The sequence below is a fragment of the Schistocerca gregaria genome, chromosome 3 (genome assembly GCF_023897955.1).
Source record: "Schistocerca gregaria isolate iqSchGreg1 chromosome 3, iqSchGreg1.2, whole genome shotgun sequence".
NCBI lineage: Eukaryota > Metazoa > Arthropoda > Insecta > Orthoptera > Acrididae > Schistocerca > Schistocerca gregaria.
The window spans coordinates 317,564,212-317,589,528 of NC_064922.1; the positions used below are offsets into that span (position 1 = coordinate 317,564,212).

The 25,317-nt window shown below is 42.9% G+C and overlaps 1 protein-coding gene across 4 annotated transcripts in view; it reads right to left on the bottom strand.

Annotated features, from left to right (window-relative positions):
* LOC126353877 (phospholipid phosphatase 1-like) overlaps positions 1-25,317 on the bottom strand; it is a 727,736-nt gene that overhangs the window by 296,078 nt on the left and 406,341 nt on the right. The window contains exons 1-2 of one of the 4 annotated variants that reach the window (XM_050003069.1): positions 23,336-23,345; positions 22,355-22,414 (exon numbers count right to left, since the gene is read on the bottom strand). The exons of 2 other annotated variants lie outside the window; for them this stretch is intronic. In XM_050003069.1, the coding sequence (XP_049859026.1) occupies positions 22,355-22,414; positions 23,336-23,338 (63 nt within the window). In that variant the 5' untranslated portion in view covers positions 23,339-23,345. Of the gene's footprint in view, positions 1-22,354; positions 22,415-23,335; positions 23,560-25,317 lie in introns of those variants that run through there. One more of the 4 variants, XM_050003070.1, reaches the window with a different exon arrangement.

The following is a 25,317-nucleotide window of genomic DNA, read 5'->3' on the forward strand; positions in this document are numbered from 1 at the left end:
CACGTACCCTATGAAGAGCCTTGACCCGCTTTTTGTAATGTCCAGGGGAACACAACGAACCTCGGTGACTTCAGTGTAATCATCGTCTTTGAACAAAGATGTTATTTCTGTTCGTATCACTGCATACTTCTTTCAGTTATCTTCTGTACTGTACTGTTGCACTACTTTCTCAGCATGGTCCACGTTTCATCGAGCTATATTACTTACTAATCACACATCATGCAAAATTTACTTTCGTTCTTTAGTTTTGCAAACAAAATCTGCAATACATCCACATATTTTGTTTGACGATCTATACGATAGTACTTTGGTACATTCTTCTTAAAAAAAAAAAAAAAAAAACTGTTAGAATCTTCCAGCGCAGTTTTCGCTTCACTACAGAGTGGAAAATTGTTTCTGGAATGGAAGCCATAAGTAAACATACACCTCTATAAACAGTTTTCAGAAAGTTCTTGCAGGGTTTTCATATCATTTAGTGCTGTTACTTTCATCTCGTCTGGCATGGAAGAAACTTAGTAATAAATAGACTGCATCCGTACTTATTTTCTCCCTCGGAATATGCAATAAACTTTAGGTAAAAATTCAATGAAACATTAAGCAGTGTCACTGCTAACGCCACAGTTAGAACAAGATACCTTCTTAATCTTTACGTTCTAAGCCAAGCACACGTCCTAGCTTTGAGCGCTCAACAACATTGCCCGCCATGCATTTAGAGATGCAGTGGGATAAGAAATCAACTGTCAAAAGCTTAGTAATTCTAAATTCGCTGCCATCATCCTCTTTTGAGAAAGCTGTACTGATGTTCAGAAAGAGTTAGATGACTCGTCTGAACAGAGTAAGGAAGTAGCGTTGTTGATTGATGAAAGTAAGCTCGCGATCGTAGCCTTTAGCCCCACACAGGGTGTTCAGAAATCCCCTTCACAAACTTCTAGGGCTTGTAGAGAGGAATGAGTGAATAATATTTTGAACAGGAGCCCGTGTCCGGAAATGTACCGTTCTCGTTCTACGATGGTTTCAGTTCAGATGTTTCACTGCTGCTTGAGAAATTTAATTAGGCCTGACGCAGAACAATGACTTTGTATTAGGTAAAAATTTGAAAGGAAGCATAACGATACATCCATTATCACTTAAGCTCATTTGTAAGTATTAACACTTAAACATTACGTGTGTAAATAATTCCAAACAAAAAAGAAAGCAGCATACTGTGCGTACAGCACAGCGTTGATGGGTTACAACAGCGGCTCGATGTGGCGACCAGCAACGTTGTTACAGACATTGTTCCTACGAAGCATGTTACGGTACACAGTCTCCATCCCACCTGGAGTCTTTTCAATTTCTTGTGCAGCGACCAAAACTAGTTCCAGCAGATCTTCCTCAGTTTCTCCAGGAGTCTAGTAAATTAAGCTTCGCGTACGTTAAGTGACAACAGGTGACAACAGGTAACCATATGACGTAGTACACGCCATCCAGTCTACCTTATTGTACACCAGTACAAGCAACTCAAGACTTATCTTTCCCTTAACAGACGTGGACGCGTTACACATCCGAACTGAAACCGCCATAGAACGGAAATGGTACGTTTCCAGACATGGATTCCTATACGAAATATTATGTACTCCTACCCCTCTACAAGACCTAGAAGTCTGTAACGAGAATTTTTGAACACCGAACATAAGACACACAAATGAGGAGAAAATAAATTCCAAATGTGGAAATCTACCATTATTTAAATTTGGTAAATTTTCACCAAGATAAACAGGGCAAGGGCATCAGAACACGAGCAGCAGACATGGATTAAATATTTGCCCGTTAGGTTCCTTCTTAAAAAAAAAAAATGGTTCAAATGGCTCTGAGCACTATGGGACTGAACATCTATAGTCACCAGTCCCCTAGAACTTAGAACTGCTTAAACCTAACTAACCTAAGGACATCACACAACACCCAGTCATCACAAGGCAGATAAAATCCCTGACCCCGCCGGGAACCGAGACCGAGGGTTCCTTCTTTAAAAAAAAATTAATTAAGTATTAGACACACACACATAACCAGACAGGTGCTACATATGCACGGTTAATCTCAGTGAGAGCGTCTCTATAATCCAATAAAGAACTAAAGAGACGTCCAGGAATATGACAATGTTAAACCAAGTCATACTTCCCAATCAGCACACTGTACACTAATTTGTTGATACAAGTTTCCAAGTAATTCTTCTTCTTGCTCGTACTCATTCACGTAATACTACACTGCTCATACGTCCACTAAAGGGTCACTAGTCGCAAACATACATTTCACATTTCATGGAGACACACAGGAGTAAGACAAAGGCGAACCATTTCGACTAACGCCTTTTTGAAGAGAGCAAAGCAGCTTAGCAAAGATACGTTGTAGTATACACCTTACGCAACTCTCAAAATTACACTACTGGCCATTAAAATTGCTACACCACGAAGATGACGGGCTACAGACGCGAAATTTAACCGAAAAGAAGAAGATACTGTGATATGCAAATGATTAGCTTCTCAGAGCTTTCGCACAAGGTTGGCGACTACTATAGCGTGCTGACATGAGGAAAGTTTTCAACCGATTTCTCATACACAAACAGCAGGTGACCGGCATTGCCTGGTAAAACGTTGTTGTTACGCCTCGTGTAAGGAGGAGAAATGCGTACCATCACATTTCCGACTTTGATAAAGGTCGGATTATAGCCTATCGCGATTGCGGTTTATCGTATCGCGACATCGCAGCTCGCGTTGGTCGAGATCCAATGACTGTTAGCAGAATATGAAATCGGTGGGTTCAGGAGGGTAATATGGAAAGCCCTGCTGGATCCCAACGGCCTCGTATCACTAGCAAAAAAAATGGCTCTGAGCACTGTGGGACTTAACTACTGTGGTCATCAGTCCCCTAGATCTTAGAACTACTTAAACCTAACTAATCTAAGAACGTCACACACATCCATGCCCGAGGCAGGATTCGAACCTGCGACCGTAACAGTCGCGCGGTTCCGGACTGCGCGCCTAGAACCGCTAGACCACCGCGGCCGGCTCGTATCACTAGCACTCGAGATGACAGGCATCTTATCCGCATGGCAGTAGCGGATCGTGCAGCCACGTCCCGATCCCCGAGTCAACAGATGGGGACGTTTGCAAGGCAACAACCACCTGCACGGACAGTTCGACGACCTTTGCAGCAGCATGGACTATCAGCTCGGAGACCGTGGCTGCGGTTACCCTTGACGCTGCATCACAGACAGGAGCGCCTACGATGGTGTACTCAACGACGAACCTGGGTGCACGAATGGCAAAACGTCATTTTTTTGGATGAATCCAGGTTCTGTTTACAGCATCATGATGGTCGCATCCGTGTTTAGCGACATCGCGGTGAACGCACATTGGAAGCCTGTATTCGTCATCGCCATACTGCCGTATCACCCGGCGTGATGGTATGGGGTGCCATTGGTTACACGTCTCGGTCACCTCTTGTTCACATTGACGGCACTTTGAACAGTGGACGTTGCATTTCACATGTGTTACGACCCGTGGCTCTACCCTTCATTCGATCCCCGCGAAACCCTACATTTCAGCAAGATAATGCACGACCGCATGTTGCAGGTCCTGTGCGGGCGTTTCTAGATACACAAAATGTTCGACCGCTGCCCTGGCCGGCACATTCTCCAGATATCTCACCAATTGACACCGTCTGGTCAATGGTGGCCTAGCAGCTGGCTCGTCACAATACGCCAGTCACTACTCTTGATGAACTGTGGTATCGTGTTTAAGCTGCATGGGCAGCTGTACCTGTACACGCCATCCAAGCTGTGTTTGACTCAATGCCCAGGCGTATCAAGTCCGTTATTACGGTCAGAGGTGGTTGTTCTCGGTACTGATTTCTCAGGATGTATGCACCCAAATTGCGTGAAAACGTAATCTCATGTCAGTTCTAGTATAATATATTTATCCAATGAATACCCGTTTATAATCTGCATTTCTTCTTGGTGTAACAATTTCATTGATGAGCAGTGTACATAATATTTTGAATTACTAACGATACAAGTTGTTGCGAGGCCGCAGACAACACTGCGGAACAAGCGGTGGAGACACCGCTGACGGCATAGAGGGCGATGGCGACCCCGTCGATGTACCGGAATTTCATGGTAGTCACGATTAGAAAGTTGCTCCATTGTGTTCACTTCACCACCGTTTATTTCCCAGGAGATTCTACATCGGTGAGTGCCCCGTTGTTGCGTCTGTAGAATACTGGGTGCAGCGCGGCTGCCGGTCGTACACCGGTGACAATTATGTGACACGGACGTTTATAAGATGCTAAGAATCGCTGAACAATTCTTCTGGTCATCGAGACTTCCAGGAGTCCTCAAGCGTCAGGTCTCAGTAAAACGTATTGTCTCTCTTGTGTCGCACTTTCCTGGGATTCGACCGGGAACGCTGAAAGAAAAATGGGGGCTTCGTAAGTAATATAAATCGTTTCTCCGCGCTGCAACAGATAGTGGGAAACACCACCACAGTACATCATCAGTGTGTCGGATTAAAGTTCGTAACACTCGCGCCAACAAGGAAAGTTCGCTGTAAACTGCGAATGTTAGGTGAAGTTGAGCAATTTCTCAAGCGAGCAGCGCGTCTCCCATGAGGTACGTCACGCGTTGTAAGTTGGATGGTCTGCTTCCAAGGAGCACAATTACACTTCAGGTGCCAGGATTCACGAGACAGCTGAGGGAAATAATCTAATAGCGCTACCGTGGTGTGAAACCCGTGTCCACTGTAGATCCATATTATTATGAAAAGATACTACGGTAGCCAGGAGCAGAAGAATTCCTGCAAGGGGTGAGGTGGGGACCGAGAAGCCAGTCATTCATCCTGCTGCCTCCCTCCTCGCGGCTGCGCATGGTGTGTGTCAATGGCCGTCAGAAAAATACCACCCTAGTAGCAGCCTTCATTTTCAGGCTTGTTGTGGTTCTTTGTTCGCCATTTATCTTGTTGTGGTTCTTTGTTCGCCATTTATGGATTCTCAGTTTCTTTTATTTGTTATGTGCTCCTCAAATGAAATGTACATGCATACATCAGATCAATAATGGAAGCAAGAAACAGACGAGGAAAACTAACGATAACTTAGTATAATGGAACGTGAACACTGACGAAGAAACGCATTTTAGTAATTGCGTAAAAATTGCCAGAATTAAGAAATTATTAATACATCTGTTACTGATACCGTCTACACAGAGAACAATGAGAAAAAACATTAGCACCAGCTTAATTCGGTGGTCGTCCACTTTTGGAGCGCAATACAGCAGCGATTCTGCATGGCACGTATTCGACAGGCATTTGGCTGTTTTCCGGAGGTGCAGGGATTGGAGACAAATATGGAAACACCATGTTGAACATAAATGGCCATGCAGCAACTGCAGCTTGTGCTGCTGTATTTGACTAAAAACAGCGCCTGTGACATGTCCTCAATACGTTGCTAGTGTCAGAGGTAGTCGTAACAGTGTTCTGTGTAGTTGTGAGAAGCAGTATATCGGAGCAAAATGACTTAGAAGACGTGCAAATTGTTGGTGCTCGTATGGTACATGCGCCCGTTGTCTAGGGGTAGAGTCTTTACTTAGTAATCAAAAGTCCTCGGTCCCGGGTTCGAACCCCTCCACTGTTTAAATTTAGTATAAAAATCATCAGCAATGGTGGCCGAAAACTTCTCGCGTAACAAGTCACCCTCTTTCTGTTAACGCCCTTGTCAAAGATGGCGGAGGAGCGAGCAGAGGTTCAGGGTATCCTGTCGTCCCTGGGATGGAAAACTGACCCGAAAGGTGGAGGAATCAGCAATGATCAACGGCACGAGAATGCAAGAGCAATAGCAACTACTGCATTAACGACACATATGTATCCACAGGACTTGTGGCCTGTAATTGAGAAAGTGTCATGATGAAGTTTCCATTGGAGAAAGATTCTGGACTAGGGTCTCGGGGAGGGAATCGGAGGAGGGAGGTGACCACGAGAAAAAGATGAATAAACAACGAAAGGATAACGTTCTTTGAGTCGGAGCGTGAATGTTAGAACTTTGAAGGTGGTAGGGACCTTAGAAAACCTGAAAACGGAAACGCTAAGACTCAGTCTATATATGGTGGAGGTCAGTGAAGTGAAATGGAAAGAAGACAAGGACTTCTGGTCAGATGAGGATAGTGTAATGTCAACAGCAGCAGAAAATGGTATATCGGGAAGAGGATGTGTTACATGATGATGAGTTTGGCTTTAGGAAAGATAAAGACGGAGAGGCGATTCTGACATTGCGGTTGATAATGGAAATAAGAGTGAAGAAAAATCAAGACACTTTCATAGGATTTGTCGAACTGCAAAAAGCGTTCGACAATGTAAAATGATGCAAGATGTTCGAAATCCTGAGAAAAATAGGCATATGCTACAGGCGAAGACGAGTAATACACAATATGTACAAGAACCAAGAGGGAACAACAAGGCTGCAAGACAAAGAAAGAAGAGCTCGAATTAAAAAGGGTGTAAGACGGAGATGTAGTCTTTCGCTCCTACTGTTCAATTTATACATCGAAGAAGCAATGCCGGAAATAAGAGAAAGAGTCAAAAGTGGGATTAAAATTCAAGGTAAAAGGATTTGCTGATGACATTGCTATCCTCACTGAAAGGGAAGAAGAATTTCGGAATCTGTTGAATGGAACGAGCAGGCTAACGAGTACAGAATTCAGACTGATAGTAAATCGAACTAAGACGAAAGTAATGACTGTACAGAAGACGATTCCCTGACGAGCCATCGCCTTCGCGCCGGATGTTTGGTCGTCTCACATCTCGTCTACGTGAAGCGGGAAGCTTAAATCCAAGACCGCGACATCGTCCTAGAACACGCACAGATGAACGTGCTGAAGTTGCTGTGCTCGCTACCATAGCTGTGAATCCCCAAATCACACACGTCAAATTGAACGTGAAGTTGGTGTGTCGAAATCAAGTGCACAGCGTATTCTTAAACGTCATAAATTTCATCCTTACCATGTTCATTTACACCAGGATCTTCATGGAAATGACTTCCGCAGTAGGGTAACATTTTGTCGGTGGGCTCAGCAAAAACTTCTGACTAATCCATTTTTTTTTTTGCAGATGTTCTCTTTACCGACGAGGCATCATTCTCCAACAAAGGAATTGTCAATATGAGGAATATGCATTATTGGCCCGCAGACAATCCAAAATGGCTCTGTCAGGTAGAGCATCAACGTCCGTGGAAAGTTAATGTTTGGTGTGGGATTATTGGAGATACCATTATCGGACCTTTCTTTATAAATGACATCCAAAATGGCAGACAATACTCCAGATTTATACTACACAATCCTCTTGTTCTCTTGGACACCGTACCTTTGAACCGGAGAATGGTCATGTGGTATCAGCATGACGGATGACCTGCACATAACGCCTTACGAGCACGACGACTTCTGAACCGTAAGTTCCCTGGTAGGTGGATAGGACGAGGTGGCCCAGTTAGGTGGCCTGCCCGATCTCCGCTGGATTATTTTCTTTGGGGAGCAGTGAAGGATGCTGTTTACCAATATGAACCAACAATACCAGAGGACATGAAGCAACGCATTATTGATGCTTGTACAGCCATCAAAGAGGAAACAGAAGCACGAAGTAGGGCAGCCTTCATCCGCAGAGTGACCCTATGTATGCAAGCCAATGGGCATCACTTTGAGCATGAGATGTGAACGCTATGTTTAGTATGTAGTGCTGGTATCACAGTGGAAGTTTCTACAAGGGGCCATTTTACCCTGCGATGTTAAGAAACATTTGTTTGCAACAATTTGTCATTTAACGCATTACATAAACATAACATCGATAATTATGTGATAATAAAACTAATTGGTTAAACATGTTTACACTCATCTTATATGTCCTACCTGAACTTCCCAAATCAAACCATTTTTACCTAAAGAACGGTAAAACTTTTAGTCCATTTGCTCGTTTCACTAAAACCATCAGCATGAATTTTACTATTACGAGTGAATGATTAACTGTCACTTGCGCTAGATCTACAGTAAAGTAAAGTTTTAACGTTGAACGGCATTACCTTTTTAGTAACGGATTAACGATAATCGAAGTTACCTTTGTGACTAACGTTGCGGTACACAGATACGTTTCAGAACCGCATCACCCGTAGCCTATGGGATAAATACCTACTGGAATGTACGACGTTAATGCAGGATGGCAGCAGACCGTATTATTCGTTTCGGACCTCTTGATAAGTATGGAAGTGTGATTACGTATGTCAATCACATCGCGATTACGGGCAGCATGGGGTTCACGCCTTAGCCTCAGGATGTGCGCTAACAGCGCATGTCGGGTGTTTCAAGCATCAACTTCGCGTCTCAATATCTCGGGATGTAATGGGAATATTGCGATGCAATAAACGCCATTATGTATGTGCTTTGTCATGCTATGGATTGCTGAAGAAAAAATATAGGAGGTCCATTTAAAAAAAACATAAGTTTGTGTTAAAAAACACACATGCTTTCGTTTTAGAAGGTTTCCAAATATGTACATTCATGGGCCCCAGCCCTACATTGATACCGGTGAAAGTCGTTTTCCAATAGCTGTTATTGTTCCAGAGATATTTTTGGTGGACAAAATAGCTGGGACACCCTGTATAAGACGACCGAATCAAGTGTATATTAATTATGTTAGCTCCAGTTATTTGTGAAAAAGGAGCAAGCGGCTCCACAAGAAGTAGACATAAAACGCCGATGTCATGTCTATATTAATTTTGTTAGCCGCTGTTATTTGTAAAGAAAGATGTGTAATAAAAATGGAAGATCGTCGGTTTTTCAGACCGAAAGCCGAATTTTACCACCTCATGCGCACACGTGCTGAAAGCACATCCTGAATGGAGTAATGATGCCATTCTTAATAAATGTAGAAACAGCGGTACTTCATATTCCACTGACGAGGGCGGAGAAATGGAAGATAACAGTCGAAAACTGACGAAGAGTATCCTTCGAACGGGCAACGTCAGCCTGGAAAGGGAAGATACGGAATACCTACAGAAAGGTAAAAAGATATTTGGAAAGACCCAGGAAAATCTGGAATCGTAGACTAAAATCGAGTCACAGGCCAAATGAATGACGTAAACAATAACATTTAACGAAACTCGACACAGGATCATCCTGAGAGAAAGACGACAACCATGTGCTAACAGAGAGAAACGTAGCGTTGTCAATTCCACCAAACGTTAAAACGTAGCTTTGCTGAAAAATTCGCTAATTTTTCTCAACTGAAGTAGAAACTTATGGCTAAAAATGTGCAGATAAATGGAGTAGAACGACAATATTCCCTCTGTGATGAACAAGTAATGAAGTAGGTAGGCTAAGACTAATTATTAGAATATTGCGAAATTGTGCTGCGTTTGCAGCAGAGGTTACCCACAAAACCCTCATTCGACCCCTGTCTGTAATGTTGCTCAAGTCTGTGGGATTCACATAGGTCAGACTCAAAATGGACATCTCACGTTCACGAAGAAAGGCAGCGCGAACACTTTACAGGGTTTCTTAATTCGCGGCTAACACTTTAGTAAATACACATGATATATCTTTCTTTCCAATTATGGTATTCGTTTCCTTCTTAATGTTCCTGTACAGATCGCGAAGATAAAAAACACAAAACAGACACAGTAACATTCTTAGTGCGCTTCGTCCTTAAACTGAACGTGAAGAAACCTAAAAATAAGCTCATAGAGGTTCGCAAAGGGGCGGGGGGAGGGGTGCAAAGGGAGGAGGCAGCAGCACCCTTTCTGCATCTGCGGTGTAAACTTTTCATTCATTTATTTCTAGAAATGGCTGTCTGTTATTCTAGAAACATCAGATGCAGAATTGCTGGACGCGAAGCAAATGCTATGGATTTACTAGTCGCTACACAACAAATTATGTTTATTTGGTGGTGACATAGTCGAAGGGAAATGATGCTGTCTTCTTGGCACTGCTCTTCAGTCAATGTGTAACAGAACATTGTCAAGGTAGTCGCCAGTCTTTCCTCTGCTGCTAGCTTATACATCCCTTATTAGGCCGGAGGCATAGAGAGTAACTCGCTATGCTGAAGGAAAGGACGTGTTCAGCACCAAATGGTTCAAATGGCTCTGAGCACTATGGGACTCAACTGCTGTGGTCATCAATCCCCTAGAACTTAGAACTACTTAAACCTAACTAACCTAAGGACATCACACACATCCATGCCCGAGGCAGGATTCGAACCTGCAACCGTAGCAGTCTCACGGTTCCGGACTGCGCGCCTAGAACCGCGAGACCACCGCGGCCGGCATCACCAAGAGGCTGACACTCTTTTCGTCCCATACCGGCGATGCGGACCTTCCATACAGTCCCAGTCTCTCTCCATGAGATTTTCTTATTTTTGGAGCCTTGAAGAAACTTATTCGTGGCTGGCGATTTTGCTTCGACCGAAGAGGTGCACGCCTGGGCACAATAATTGTTCCGTAGGCAATCACAAACATTTTTCCATGGAGGCACTGACTGTTTTGTCTCACAGTAGGATAAATGTACTAACTGTTATACCGATTATTTCTGAAATACCAAACAGTTTACTTACTTTTCTTCCATGTGTCTCGTTTTCATTTGACTGCCCCTTATAAATCTATAATCCAATTGGATTGACTGTATAACGTGTTTAGTTGGAAAGGTGAAGCAGGTCTTGGTTTAGTCATACGATGTTAAGAGGTGGTTTTACAAGATAATTTACGGAGGTTTTTTTGCATTCCTCTAGTTGAATGATGAGCATTTGCTCAAACAATTTAAAAGAATGTAGCTTCGAAAACACATTTGCTTTAGCTTCATATCAATCGATGTAAAAAAATAATTCAAGGAATCCATCAACACGATCAGACATGAAGCATTGCAAGCGAAATGTTTTAGATAGTACCAAAATTAAATACGGATTTTTTTAAATAGTTTATTAACTGTATTACACTTAGAAGAGTATCTTATCAGTTATATTTTTTAATATTCAGCATAAATTTCTCTGTTCTGTTCTTTTTTTTTCTCCAATTTCGGATTTTCAGTGTTAACCTAGCATTATTGGTACATGAACAAAATATATTTTGTTAATATTTCTAGCTTTTTCCAAACTCATTGGATCATTTAAAAATATGGTGTTCATAATTTTATTAATGATACAAAAGATGCACTTTTTTACACGCTACTTAATCTGATTACTTGTTGTGTATCAAAGTAACCCACCTTTCAAAAGCATTGAGTGGGCATCTAACACTCCTTTGCGATACAACACTTTTACGTATTCCCTGCAACATTTAGTTCTCGGGATACTACACTAAATTAGCTATATTATTAATGGCAGTTTTAGATCTTGCCACCTCCTGGATAATTATCTGCGGCCACCCATGAATGAAGTACAACATAGGGTCTCCTCTGCCACGTACTATACAGCGATCAATGCAGATGTACATGGAGTCATATATGCAGAACCATAGCAGTAACTGTACTTTCAGTTTCACGTGACAGTTTCCTGAAACATGGTAGTCAGTTTTAATCTATTTAAAAATACAGCCGTGTTCTCTTTCATCACTGCTTACGTATTATTTCCACCATCTGAATGACTTCTTGCGTTGGTTTATCTGCCTCTTTATGATGCACATATCAGCGAAGTAGCACTCAACTTTTCTTTCTATTAGTGTCCTGAAGTGGAAGAATATTGTTCCAAGTCGCTTCAACATAACTTTTTCTTGGGGATTCTAGAAAGTGGACCAAGAAATCAAAATAAATTACGAATGATAACCTTTCAAGTGTGCTAGAAACAATGCAGTTTTACCTTTATAAGCACTCGCCGAATATTTTCGGCCACACTTTTGAAATAAAATCCTTCTGGTCGTTCTGACCTTGTAGGATCCATTGTGTTGCGGATGCTTCCGCTGTGTGTCCGAAACATTTGCATTAAGTGCTGAAGAACACACGACCACACGCAACAAATGCGTAAAAGGGCGTTAGCGTTCCCAGTAGCACGTAGCACGGGCGCCATCCATACAAATACGACTTAACGAGATGGCGCGACAAGAATATGGAACACAGGACTGATCAAAGAGCAGCATTGTAATTCGGCATATTGTCTTACAGTACACAAGGGATCAAGTCAGCCAACACTGGAGATACTTTGATACCAAGGAGAAAAAGGAAGGTGATTTCCGGAACTGTATGACTTATTGTTTGCTCCCTACCCTATAAGCAGAAGAACCGAAGCAAGAAATGAGTCAGCATATAGGCCTATACTTAACAATTCATCGCAGACGATATGATACCTATGTTGATATTTTCAACAAGCGAAGTGGCGCTGTTGTTAGTACATTGGATCCGCATTTGCGAGTACGGTGTTTTAAATCCTTGGTCAGAGATCCAAATTTAGGATTTACGTCTTTTCCTTTAATCGCGTAAGGCAAATGCCAGGATGGTTCCTTTAAGAAGATAAGACGGATTTCCTTACTTTCTTTTGAAATCAAGCTTGTGCTCCGTGTCTGATCACCTTGCTGCCGAAACGTCAAACCTTAATGCTCTCGCCTTCAGTATTTGCCCTTTCCTATCCTGTTTTATTTGCGAATGAAGATCAGGGAGAATGAGCGTCTTAATTTCCTTTACCTCGAATTTTATCGGTTCGCTGGTATCAGTCACACATATATGGTTTGATAAAAAGAAATAGCGATTTAAAAATTTTTTTGAGGGTTGTACGTTTCTAATTCACACATTTGGTTGTTATTATCTTGGTGTAATCGTTTGTAACGCACATTTTCGATTGCCGGAAAGACTACTCTTGTTTTGGAATGCTCAGTGATTGTGGAAAACGGCAACATATTATTTACATGATTTTTTTATCTTCTAGGAACGACTCAAGCTTTTCCAAATGGTACAAATGCATCCAAGAAGACCGTGAGTACTTTGAAAATGACGATGACTCTGGACATTGCTGCACACCAACAATCAAGTTCCAGTCATCCGAATAGGAAGCTTCTTGAAGAGTCTTGAGTGAATAACGGGCGACTAATTTGAATCCTAAGGTTCTCCGCATTTACACAAAAAGTACTACACAGCTGCCATTGCAGGTAAAACCCTTGCTCTTTTAATTGACACACCACACTCATGTGCAAAATAGATCTCACACAAAAAAAACTCTTACTCGCGCAGATGCTTGCTGTCTCTCCTCAGTTCCGATTGCAGAGTGAGCGCGGAAAGATGCGTAGAGAATGATGTCTCCCGCCAGACTTCGCGTGATTGCATGCAACCGCACATGACGTAACTGTCATCCATTTCCCTCTTCATGACAGTTATCGGTCGCACACTGCAGGGGTATGAGGATGCTACTCCAACGTTTGCGATGGGAAGTGTTTGATCATCCACCATACAACCCAGACTTGGCTCCCTCTGGTTTTTCTCTCTCTCAAATGATCCGCTGGGCCTGAAGTCACAGACAACGAGCTGCAGTCCAGCCTATAAAACTGTCCGAAAAAACAGGAGGCTGCCTTCAATGACGAGGGTATGGGGAAGCTGATACAACGCTACGACAGATGTCTACGTCGGAGAGGCAATTATGTAAAGAAATAGCTGGAAGGTGACGCCAACTATTGCAAATGAAACAGTTTTAATTTTCACTGCAGTTTCCATTTCGTGACCGATCGTTCCTTACGTTCCGAATAGCCAACGTAAGTCTTCTTCTTTATGGCAAAAAAATGAATCCTAGGGGTGCTTATTTAGTGTTATATCTGTTATAGTTTGATAAACCAAACTGTTCTTGACTGTTCATCATTTGGATTTGCAGCTCTTGTATTTTTTATGTTTGCATTTAAAATTGTTGGATGTAAGGTCCGCCAGTTATGTAAAACTGCATTTTTTTCAAAGTTCCCAAACATGTTTCAGTACCTTTGTTCCTCCATCAGTGGATTTCTGTTTTATTTAAATGTAAAGATTTAAATGTAAAGATTAAATATAAGAGAAACCCACTGATGATGGTATAGAGGTGCTGAAACATGCTTGGGAACTTTGAAAAAACGGTGTTTTGGATAACTTGCGGACTTTACATCCAAAAATGTTCTCGACTATTTTTTTTCAGTAATAGACATACATTTTTAATGCTCCTAACGAATAGGGGTGCGTATTTTGACATTATAATATAAGAAAGGGCGAGTTTTTACCACTGTAACCTATGTATAACTAGAAAGTCAGTAGGAGAATACAACACTTCCCACACAGTTTGCATCTGTAAAGGAGCATACAAAACTCTTGTGCACCCTGTTCTTGCACACTACGCAACTGCATAAGGAGGCGCGAAGCCAGATTCGCAACAAGTCGGTTTACTGTGTTAGAGAGATAGTGAGGAGTGCTGGGTGAGAAACTTTGGAAGAAAGACCGTGTTCTATATGGAGAGCAGTGATGGGCAAATTTGAACAACCAACACTTGAGACAGGCTGTAAAACCATACTACTGCATGTGTCGTATATCTTACGTAGGAACTGTAAGGGCAAGATAAGAGAAATGAGGGCGCGTCTGGAGGTATACAAACAATCTCTTTCCCGTGCTGCATTAGAAAGACGCGAACAGAAAAGGGAGTGGTACACAGCCATGTTCAGAAAAAACAAAACATCTTGAACGACTAGAGATAGAACATTCATATCCACAGGCTATGTACATTAGCATATTCTGCAGAAATGTTTAGCGTTTAGCGTTTGAACCATGGCAGCCCTCTGTTTCGATATCGCGGCGCAACACCACATACGTGTAAAATCTGCCTGGGGCTCTCGTTGTCGAAGGTAATGGACCAGTGTGACTTCAGCAGACGTCAAGAATGCCTCGTAGACGTACGCGCGACCCGTACCGTCAAATCACTGTGTTTGAAAGAAGGCGCATTGTTGGCATCAGAGAATGTGGTGCATCTTTCCTTGAAATTGCTGCTCGTGTGGGACAAAGTGTTTCGACAATGTGTGAAGATCGACATTTCATACGAATGGCATTTCAGGAGAGTTCTGCGTCCTCCTCGGCTCTGGTTCAACAGTGGAACACATCCTACTCTATCAGAGCTGACAGTTCGTCGCTGTTTGTTACAACACAGGTTAGTTCGCGCCTTCCACTTCTACGCCTACATTTGACGAACATGCAGAAACATGCTAGACGGCAATAATATATAGAACTGGTGATAGAACCTGGATCCGTCCGAAAACACTGTCTGATGCCATTCCTCTTTCTTTCAAAATGATACCCGCATTTTGCTTCGCCCCAGAGAGGGCGAGCGGCATCACAGTGATCGCATTCGCGCAAGGCATTCAGCGCTAACTTAAGGCCTTATGGTGCGAGGTGCTACTGAGGACAACCACAAATCACGGTTGATGTGCGTCCAGGGCACTGTGACCAGTGTGACCTACGTGGATGGGATCCTGCGACCCGTAGCAATACTCTTTCTGCACAACACTCAAGACGCCATTTTTCAGCAAGACAATGCCCGAACACATGTTGCTGTGCGAACATGTGCCTTCTTGGTGTCACAGGATGTCAGCCTTTTGTCCTGGCTCCCCAGATCACCAGACTTATCGTCAATCGAAAATGTGTGGGTTTTGATGAAAGGACGGGTGAAGCGCTGTGACCCAATGCCAACCACCACAGATGAACTTGGGGAAACAGGTGACTACAGCATGGATGGCTATATCACAGGCCGCCATTCACGCCTTATGCGCGTCGATGCCATCACGCATGCAACAAGTTATCAGAGCCAATGGGGGATCCCGTGCCTACTAGGCAACAGGACACATGCAGAACCGAGTTGACTGAAATGCTAATCATTCCTGCAGAACGTACTAATGTACATGTGAATATCAACGTCCGATTCTATTCGTTCTACATGTTCTGTTTTCTGAAAATTAATTTATTACAGCACGGAGTACACTCTGCTTTCCACTGTACATCGACTTACGATATGTATTCATCTCGATGTAGAACAACGATTAAAATTTAGGGTTTATGTATTATTATCAAGCTTGTACAGCAAGTCGAATGTCACATTGGATACATTTCAGTAACATTATTCCATATTTATGCAGCAAATCAGTGTCAATTACAAGTGTGGAAAGACTAACTTTAAGTTCTCAATATTTATACTTACCTATATTAGGTTGCAACTATCAGAAGTCAAACTTTAAGTGCCTAACGAAGGTGACGTATTTTGTTCTACGGTGCGAGTTTCTATATGTCCATCGAGGTCCATATTTACTACGATGTCCCTGGGTAATTTCAAGCAAATGTAGGGACACTGACGACTTTCTTCCCCAAGTCGGGCTTAACCTCAGTCTTAAATGACCCCGTTGTCGACGGGACATTAAATCCTTATTTTCCGTCCTTTCAACGGCGTCTTCTGATTTCGGGCTACAGTACAACCCCCACATTACTCAGTGTGAATAGGGGTTGTTTCACTATCCTTTTCCTTTCCATATTTTCTCTTTTGAGAGCTTGTGACAGATTCTACCATAGTAAAATATTACTGTATTCATTTTATTTACTCACACTTCATCTGTGTTCTGGCTGTAATTGCACAAATTCTAGAAGCCGAAATTTGGCATCGCACTGCGATAATTAAGAGAACTTGCGAAGGTATTTCTCATACATGGTTGCGACACAAGGAGGGAAACAAAAGATGAAACGGCTGTTTCGGTGGGGTGAAAGCTTGTTGCGGCAGTAATCCTTACATACAAAATTAAAAGAAAAAGCAAAAACACATTTTCTAATTGAAAAGGATCCTCTTACAAAGAGAGATTTGGATTTTCAAGTAGAAGTTGTTCCTAAAACATCAAACATGAAACAGCGATATATCTATACGCTAGCTTCGTATGTGTTGAAGACAGCAGTATCGTTGCATTGGCAATTGAAGTGCTGTTAATTGCCGGTAGTGAAAATAGTCAGTTACTGTACATTGTGGAAAAGACTCCCCTATGGTGGAGAATTAGATCAATGTTTGCAGTTATAACTGAATCAGCCCTTCTGCCACAATTAATATGCTGTCTATCCAGACTTCGACACTACTACGGTACAGTTTCGGTAACGAGACGCAGTGAGAGAGCTTTAAATGGATCCATCTCTCATCTGCGAATTCTTTTTACTCCGAACACAAGAAAACCCTGCAACAGATACCTCTTCAAGCTATTCGTATAGCCCGTCGAAATGCGTCAGTGATACCAAACATCCGTGAGAAAGTTCTAAAGATTATCTGGCGCAATATAGTCAACAGCAATCTTATCTTCATCAAAATTGCCTCTCTGAAGTATTCGTGAAGTAGTATATAAGTACTCAACAGATCGTCCGTTCACGTGTTATAGTAAATAAATTTTGGGCATTAAATCCCGTAATGCAGTTGCCCGAGAACGAACCTTAAGTTATTTACTACCAGTTTTTCACCATCTTCCCCATATTTACTAAGGATAATTTGTGGGTCAGTAATAGATGAAGTATATTTCTTGAAATAGCAGTACCACATTATAAGTGTCCAGCAAAGATACATTAATTGCATTTAGATTGTTTTTACAGTCTTTTTTGAAGGACAAAATCAAGAGTTTTAATTTTAAAACAACCAGCGTGAAATTCAGTGGCAAAATGCAGGTAATTATCGGAAAGTATTTCTTACAACTACTTTCACTTTTTGGAACAATTACTTGCTATTCTTCTTCGTCTAATCTCAGGTGAAAAATTGAAGTAGATCTAAGCCTAAAAACTTGAATCCAAAGCCAGATGGAGTTTCATTTCAGAAATTCGTCGGACATCAGACACAATATCGGTTCATTGTTACTATATGCGCTAACCTAGGAGTTGCCGCCCTCGCACGCCAACAGAATTTTTTTTGACTATATGACATGTATTTTGCTACGGCGGTTTTCTTAATAAAACTCTAATCAATATTAAGTTATATTGCATGAAGTCTGGCAAACGGCTGCTCAGAATAGTTCACTTTAATCCATTGTTCTGAAGGATAGTTTTGTTTCAAAACGTAATGTAGTACGATAATTCACGATGGCAGCGAACAGATATCTTATCTTTAGTAAAGATATCTTCATCCAGAAGGTTGGTTTGAAGACTGCCATCCTGAATGTTGGTTTGAACACCACAGTTCTTCTACTAAGCGCCAGCCTGTGTGGCCGAGCAGTTCTAGGAGCATCAGTCTGGAACCGCGCCACTGCTACGGTCGCATGTTCGAATCCTGCCTCGGGCATGGATGTGTGTGATGTCCTTAGGTTAGTTAGGTTTAAGTAGTTCTAAGTTCTAGGGGACTGATGACCTCAGAAGTTAAGTCCCACACTGCTCAGAGCCATTTGAACCATTTCATAATTACATCGACTCATTTAAAAAGGGAACTGCTCCATGTACTTGGTCAGTGGGACATGAAAACCATTTTCAGCTGGATAACTCTCTTTTGACCACTGCGTATTTTTATGTCTACTTAGTTTTCATTAGGTTTCCAACAAAAATGGAATATCGGTGCGATAAAGCTTAGATTTTTCAGCTATACCCTGAGGTGACAAAAGTCATTGGATACCGATATGCACATATACTGATGAAGGTAGTATCTCGTATGCAAGGTATAAAAGCACAGTGCATTGGCGAGCTGTCATTTGCACTCAGGTGATTCGTGTGAAAAGGTTTCCGACGTGATTATAGCCGCACGATGGGAATTAACTGATTTTGAACGTGGAATGGTAAATGGAGCTAGGCGTATGGGTCACTGCACTTCGGAAATCGTTAAGAAATTCAGTACTCTGCGATCTACAGTGTCAAGATAGTGCCGAGAAACCAAATTTCAGGCATTACATCTCACCACGAACAATGCAGTGGCCGATGGCCTTCACTTAACGACCGACAGTAGCAACGCTTGCGCACAGTTAACAACGTGCAACACTGCGTGAAATAACCGCAGAAATAAAAGTGGGACGTACGGCGAACGTATTCATTAAGACACTGCAGTGAAATTTGCCATTAATGGGCTATGGCAGCAGACGCCAGTGCCTTTGCTAACAACTAATGGCCTGCAGCGCCTCTCCTGGGCTCGTGACCATATCGGTTGGACTCTAGACTGGAAAACCGTCTGATGAGGCCCGATTTCAGTTGGTAAGAGCTTATGGTAGGGTTCGAGTGTGGCGCAGATTCCACAAAGCCACAGACCAGACTGTCATGGTGTGAGCTGTGTTTACATTGAGTGTACTAGGTCCTCTGGATGTTCAGCTACTTGGAGACCATTGCAGCCATTTACAGAAGCTATGATCCCAAACAACGGCCACAATTATTCGCAATTGGTTTGAAGAACATTCTGGAAAGTTCGAGCGAATGATTTGGTGACCCAGATCGCCCGACATGAATCCCGTGGAACATGTATGGGACATAATCGAGATGTCAGTTCATGCACAAAATCCTGAACCGGGAACACTTTCGAAATTTTGGGCGGCTATTGAAGCAGCATGGCTCAATACTCGTATTTCTGCGGGGGACTTCCAAAGACCTGCTGAGCCGCGCGGGATTAGCCGACCGGTCTCAGGCGCTGCAGTCATGGACTGTGCGGTTGGTCCCGGCGGAGGCTCAAGTCCTCCCTCGGGCATGTGTGTGTGTGTGTGTGTGTGTGTGTGTGTGTGTGTGTGTGTGTGTGTGTGTGTGTGTGTGTGTGTGTGTGTGTTTGTCCTTAGGATAATTTAGGTTAAGTAGTGTGTAAGCTTAGGAACTGATGACCTTAGCAGTTAAGTCCCATAAGATTTCACACGTTTGAACATTTTTAGACCTGTTGAGTACAATCCACGTCAAGTTGCTGCACTACACCGGGCAAAAGGAGGTCCGACACGATATTGGGGAAGTTTCCCGTGACTTTTGTAACCTCAGTGTTTGATGGGTTCTTTGTAGAATACCTCTTTACTGTTTACGTGATTCGTCAAAAAAATTCAAATGGCTCTGAGGACTATGGGACTTAACATCTATGGTCATCAGTCCCCTAGAACTTAGAATTACTTAACATAACTAACCTAAGGACATCACACAACACCCAGCCATCAAGAGGCAGAGAAAATCCCTGACCCCGCCGGAAATCGAACCCGGGAACCCGGGTGTGGGAAGTGAGAGCGCTACCGCACCACCACGAGATACGGGCCGTGAGGTTACAGCAAGTAGTGAGCATTCGGGTTGTATTCACATGACAAGAAACAATGGGGGTGTTTAAGTTCTGTAAAATGACGTCCTTTTCGCGTAGCATTTTACATTTCGACATTACCGTGCATAATGTCGTGCTCTGGTTACCCGCCAGGTAAGCCGAGAGCGCTAATGCGCTGCTTCCTGGACTCGGGTTGGCGCGCCGGCCCCGCATCGAATCCGTCCGGCGGATTAACAACGTGGGCCGGTGTACCGGACAGCCTGGATGTGGTTTTTAGGCTGTTTTCCACATCCCCTAGGTGAATACCGAGCAGGTCCCCTGATCCCACCTCAGTTACTCGGCTCGCAGACATTTGAAACACGTTCGCACTCTTTCATGGTTTACACTAGACGCAGACAGCTAGGATACACTGATTCCATCCCAGGGGGTATGGGGTTGCGGCACGATGGGCATCCTGCCACCCTTTTAAATTAACCATGCCAAATCAGATTGTAACAATGGCGACCCTGCGAAACAAGTAAATGAAGGTGAATGTCGTGCTTTGTATCTCGCTTACGACTGTATCAGAACACGTGGTGGTCGGTATCCGTCTCTGATTTAAATATATGTAAATTCAGGTGACTTACATATTCTCTCACTCGTAAGGCTATTTAGCGACATTTTGTATATTTATATTCATATACTTTAGTGCCATTATGTTCGGAGGAGATGTTAAATGTCCTAATTCGATGTCTGTGCTTAGCGACAGTGGTTGCTTTCCATATCAGATTTTTTTTACGCTTTATGCTAAAATTTTCATATATTTGGCCTTCTAAAATTCATTATATTACACTTTTCCTTTGTTCAAAAATTCAACCTCAGGTACCCTTTCTCCATATTTGAATACTTAATAACTGCTTCACAAAGAACGTGTTCCATTCGTTTGTATTGCAATTTGGTAAGGTCTATGCTACATAGTCTTACCGATCTTATATTTATCTTTCGTAACAACTTTTCAGCAATACAGATAAGGCAATGCTAATGCACCTCTACGATCTACATGGCGGCAGAGACGGAGACGTCGTAAATTAATGCCTCCATTGTACAAGCTCGCTACTTTCAGGTTAATGTCCGCAGCTCGTGGTCTCGCGGTAGCGTTCTCGCTTCCCGAGCACGGGGTCCCGGGTTCGATTCCCGGCGGGGTCAGGGATTTTCTCTGCCTCGTGATGACTGGGTGTTGTGTGATGTCCTTAGGTTAGTTAGGTTTAAGTAGTTCTGAGTTGTAGGGGACTGATGACCATAGATGTTAAGTCCCATAGTGCTCAGAGCCATTTGAACCATTTCAGGTTATTAGTGTACGCAACAAATGACAAACATCACTCCTGCACAAATTGAACCTATCAAGGCTCGATTTTGCTACACTTTGAGGAAGTTCAAAACTCAATTCCGTTACTTCCGTGTAATTCAGCGTTATTCAACGTCTTGGGACATATTTCAGGGTATAAATCGAGTTCGTAATGTTGCATGAACACTCACGTACAATTTCAACAGTAATGGCAGGCATGCAACTAAACGAATTACATAATGAATTACTTAGTGGCTCGTCCCATAAACACGTAGATTTAGCTTAGTTTCGCAAACGTAATGTATGTGTGTCTTCCCCCCCCCCCCCCCCTCCTTTTCATCAGATCCATAGAATAATGTAAGCTAAAGCTATTGGTCCGTGGGACGAGCCACTAAGTAACTGAATATGTAGTTCCCTTACTGGGGGTTCATGCAAGCTAATATTTGCGGTGCTATCACAATGTTTATGTAGCTCACCAAAACAAACTGGGCGAACATTAAACTAATTAATATCGATGTTAGGTAATTTTGTTAAATTTGGCAGTCGAAGCGAAAACAATTTCTTAGAAAATAATATAAAGAGATACAAAAAGTTGCTACGCGTGTAACTGTATAGAATACGCCTAGTTATTGGCAGATTACAGAGATCCACGCAAGTGAAATGATCAGCTTATGAAGATTTACTGAAGTTGTATCATGTAAAAGAAGTATGTTCGTCGCAAAATGCACGAAAATTTTCACTGGTGAAGCAAGGAAAGATGGGAAGTAACTTCAGAAGCACCGGACTTTCTCTGGGCTTGTCCTGCAGCGCTTATCTTTTCCTTGTGCACGACATTCCCTAATACCTGTGCCGACACGGCGTAAGGCTGCCTGTTCAGGTCACAGGCGGTTTCCAAATGTCTTTCCTATAAAGAAAGAAAAATCTTCTAAGAAAATTGTTAACTAACCTGTCCGTCAAACAAAAATGCAATGGGTATTTTCATCTTCAAATTATCTGCAGCTTCTGCAGTCGTTTCCGTACGTCAGCATTGTACCGGCTAGGCAAAACAAAACTGGCCCATAACATACTTCATGCACATTAAGACAGACAACCCAAGTAACGCCACCCGTACCTGGGAAGATGATGTAAGTTGGTTCATATCTTAAGGAGCACGAAATTTCACCGGGCAAATTTTACTTTGCCCATCCTGTATGTATAGGGTATCCCAAGAAAAAAATTATCAATATTCAGGGACACGATAGGAAGATCATACGATGGAAAAAAATCTAGGAAACGTGGGCTCTAAAATGCGCACCTTATGAGCTATGAGCACTACTTCATCTTCGCTATTGTGAAAAATATCTCTCCTACTGAACAAGTGGTCATAGATATTGAGGTATAAATTATAGGACCCTTGTCTAGCGGACTTTTTTCCTTTGAATAATCGTCCTGTCTTACCCCTGAGTGCTGACCATTAATCCTGGGACAGCCTGTTTAGGTCTAACAGAATGAGAACAAACGTAAACTACAAATTACTTGCGAGCTTCACTGAGCACGACTTTCTAATTACGCAGAAACTAGGTATCGTTTGCAAATTTAATTTCACTTCAGTCATCTTTTATCTCACGAGAGAGCGTTTAGAGGAGGACAATACTCGAGTACCACTTTCCAAACACGCACAGCTGTACTAGAACGTACGTTACTCTAACAACAAACGGACGAGAGCAACAAGTGAAACGCGGAGCTCAGTCCCACACGTGCGATATTAGGACGAGTAACAAGCAACAAACAGACACGGTAACACACAGACGGGAGAAGCGGTGGCGCCAGCCGGGAGAGCACGTACCATCTGGCGATGTCTCACTGGTGTCGGCCGCGGCTGTGTACTGACGTCCCAGCGGTCTCCTCACGCAGATAGCGGAATTAGGTATGTGTAGCGGCCGCACACTTTATCGGCCTCGCAAGGACGCCACTGACACGACAAACTGTATATCTCCGCTTGTCGCGGTGCACTAAACTGCCAAATCCCTCTCTTGTCTGTGGACTCTTCGGAGTGATCAGCAGTTAGAACTGACGTAAACGTTTCTTGCTTACTGCGTTGTTATAATCTTTAAAACCTTTGCGTCACTAGCACAATCGATTATCGATGTGTGAAGTTCTGGAGATGATGTGTGTCGTGACAGATGCCACGTGCATATCGGGCTCGTTATGTTCAAGGATTGGATAATAAGCGATACGCTGCCCAGCACTGTCAGAGCCAAAGGTGAGCGAAGATTCAGTGTGTTTGCGGCGCCCTCTCTTACGTCTTTCTCTGACAAGTGGACTAGCGATATTCGTAACTTCTGTTAGTCGTCTCAGCACCCTATGTTATAAAGAGAGATTACAGTTCAACTTCCCGTCGACAACGAGGTCGTTACAAAGGGCAAGCCCGTGTATGGAAAGGAAATCGGCCGGGTCCTTTTCAAAGGAATCATCCCCGTATTTTCATTAAGCGTTTTCGGGAAACAATGTTAAGCGTGAATGTGGATGCCCGACACGAATTTGAATCGCCGTCTTCGTGAAGGTTTATTAAAAGGGGGGGGGGGGGCGTACACGAAAGCGACCAATATAGTGAAAATTTTTGTCTTGTATCTTCATTTCAGTTCCTGAATATTACGTTACAATTCCACTTCCACCGAGCGAGGTGGCGCAGTGGTTAGACACTGGACTCGCATTCGGGAGGACGACGGTTCAGTCCCGCGTCCGGCCATCCTGATTTAGGTTTTCCGTGATTTCCCTAAATCACTCCAGGCAAATGCCGGGATGGTTCCCTTGAAAGGGCACGGCCGACTTCCTTCCCCATCTTTCCCTAATCCGATGAGACCGATGACCACGCTCTCTGGTCTCCTTCCCCAAACCAACCAACCAACCAACCAGCCAACCAACCAACCAACCAATTCCACTTCCAAGTGTGATAAAAATAACAACAAAAGATTGCACCGGCCCATGCCCCATTGTTGTTCTGTTTTTCATCATGTTGTTTATCTTTGCGGTGTCTTCTTCTAGTTTTATGCAGTCACAATGTGGGCAATATCCGATGTTTAGCAGATCCATAACTTCTACCAAAATATATGCATGAAAAACTCAAAATCCTACCCAACGTTTACAACTTTCTGATAGGGAAACCCTGCCCCAAGTTAACGTTTGTTTCCAGAACCACTGATGAGGCTGCAGCGTATGATGCTTGTTTAGTTTTCAACTGTGCTAGTCTTGGCTGTAACCGAGCGGTCTGAGGCGCTGCAGTCATGGACTGTGCGGCTGGTCCTCCCTCGGGCATGGGTGTGTGTGTGTGTTTGTCCTTTGTATAATTTAGGTTACGTAGTGTGTCAACTTAGGACCTGATGACCTTAGCAGTTAAGTCCCATAAGATTTCCCACACATTTGAACATTTTTTGAATCTTGGCTCTCTACCAATTCTACAGAGCCTAGGATTTGATCCAAGAGCATACACACTGTCGATATTCAAGGAAATCGACAACAGTATTGATGCAGCTGACATTATTGTCACCTAATTTGAAAATCAGGTTAACCTAAGAGGACAAGCAAAAAGAAGACTGCTTGAGTATAAAGAGGAGAGCGCATATGGTTTGCACTAATTCACTCAGATAAGGAAAGGCCAAATACAAACACAGTCGAATCTTTGATTCAGGTTTCCCGCAATTTACATATTGGCAAATATAGGTCCGTTTTCCTCACAATTCACTGACATTATAGGCTTAGATTTGCATGCAATTAGTCAATACTATAATGAAACATTCTGCGTAAGGTATTTTCATTTACTACAATAGT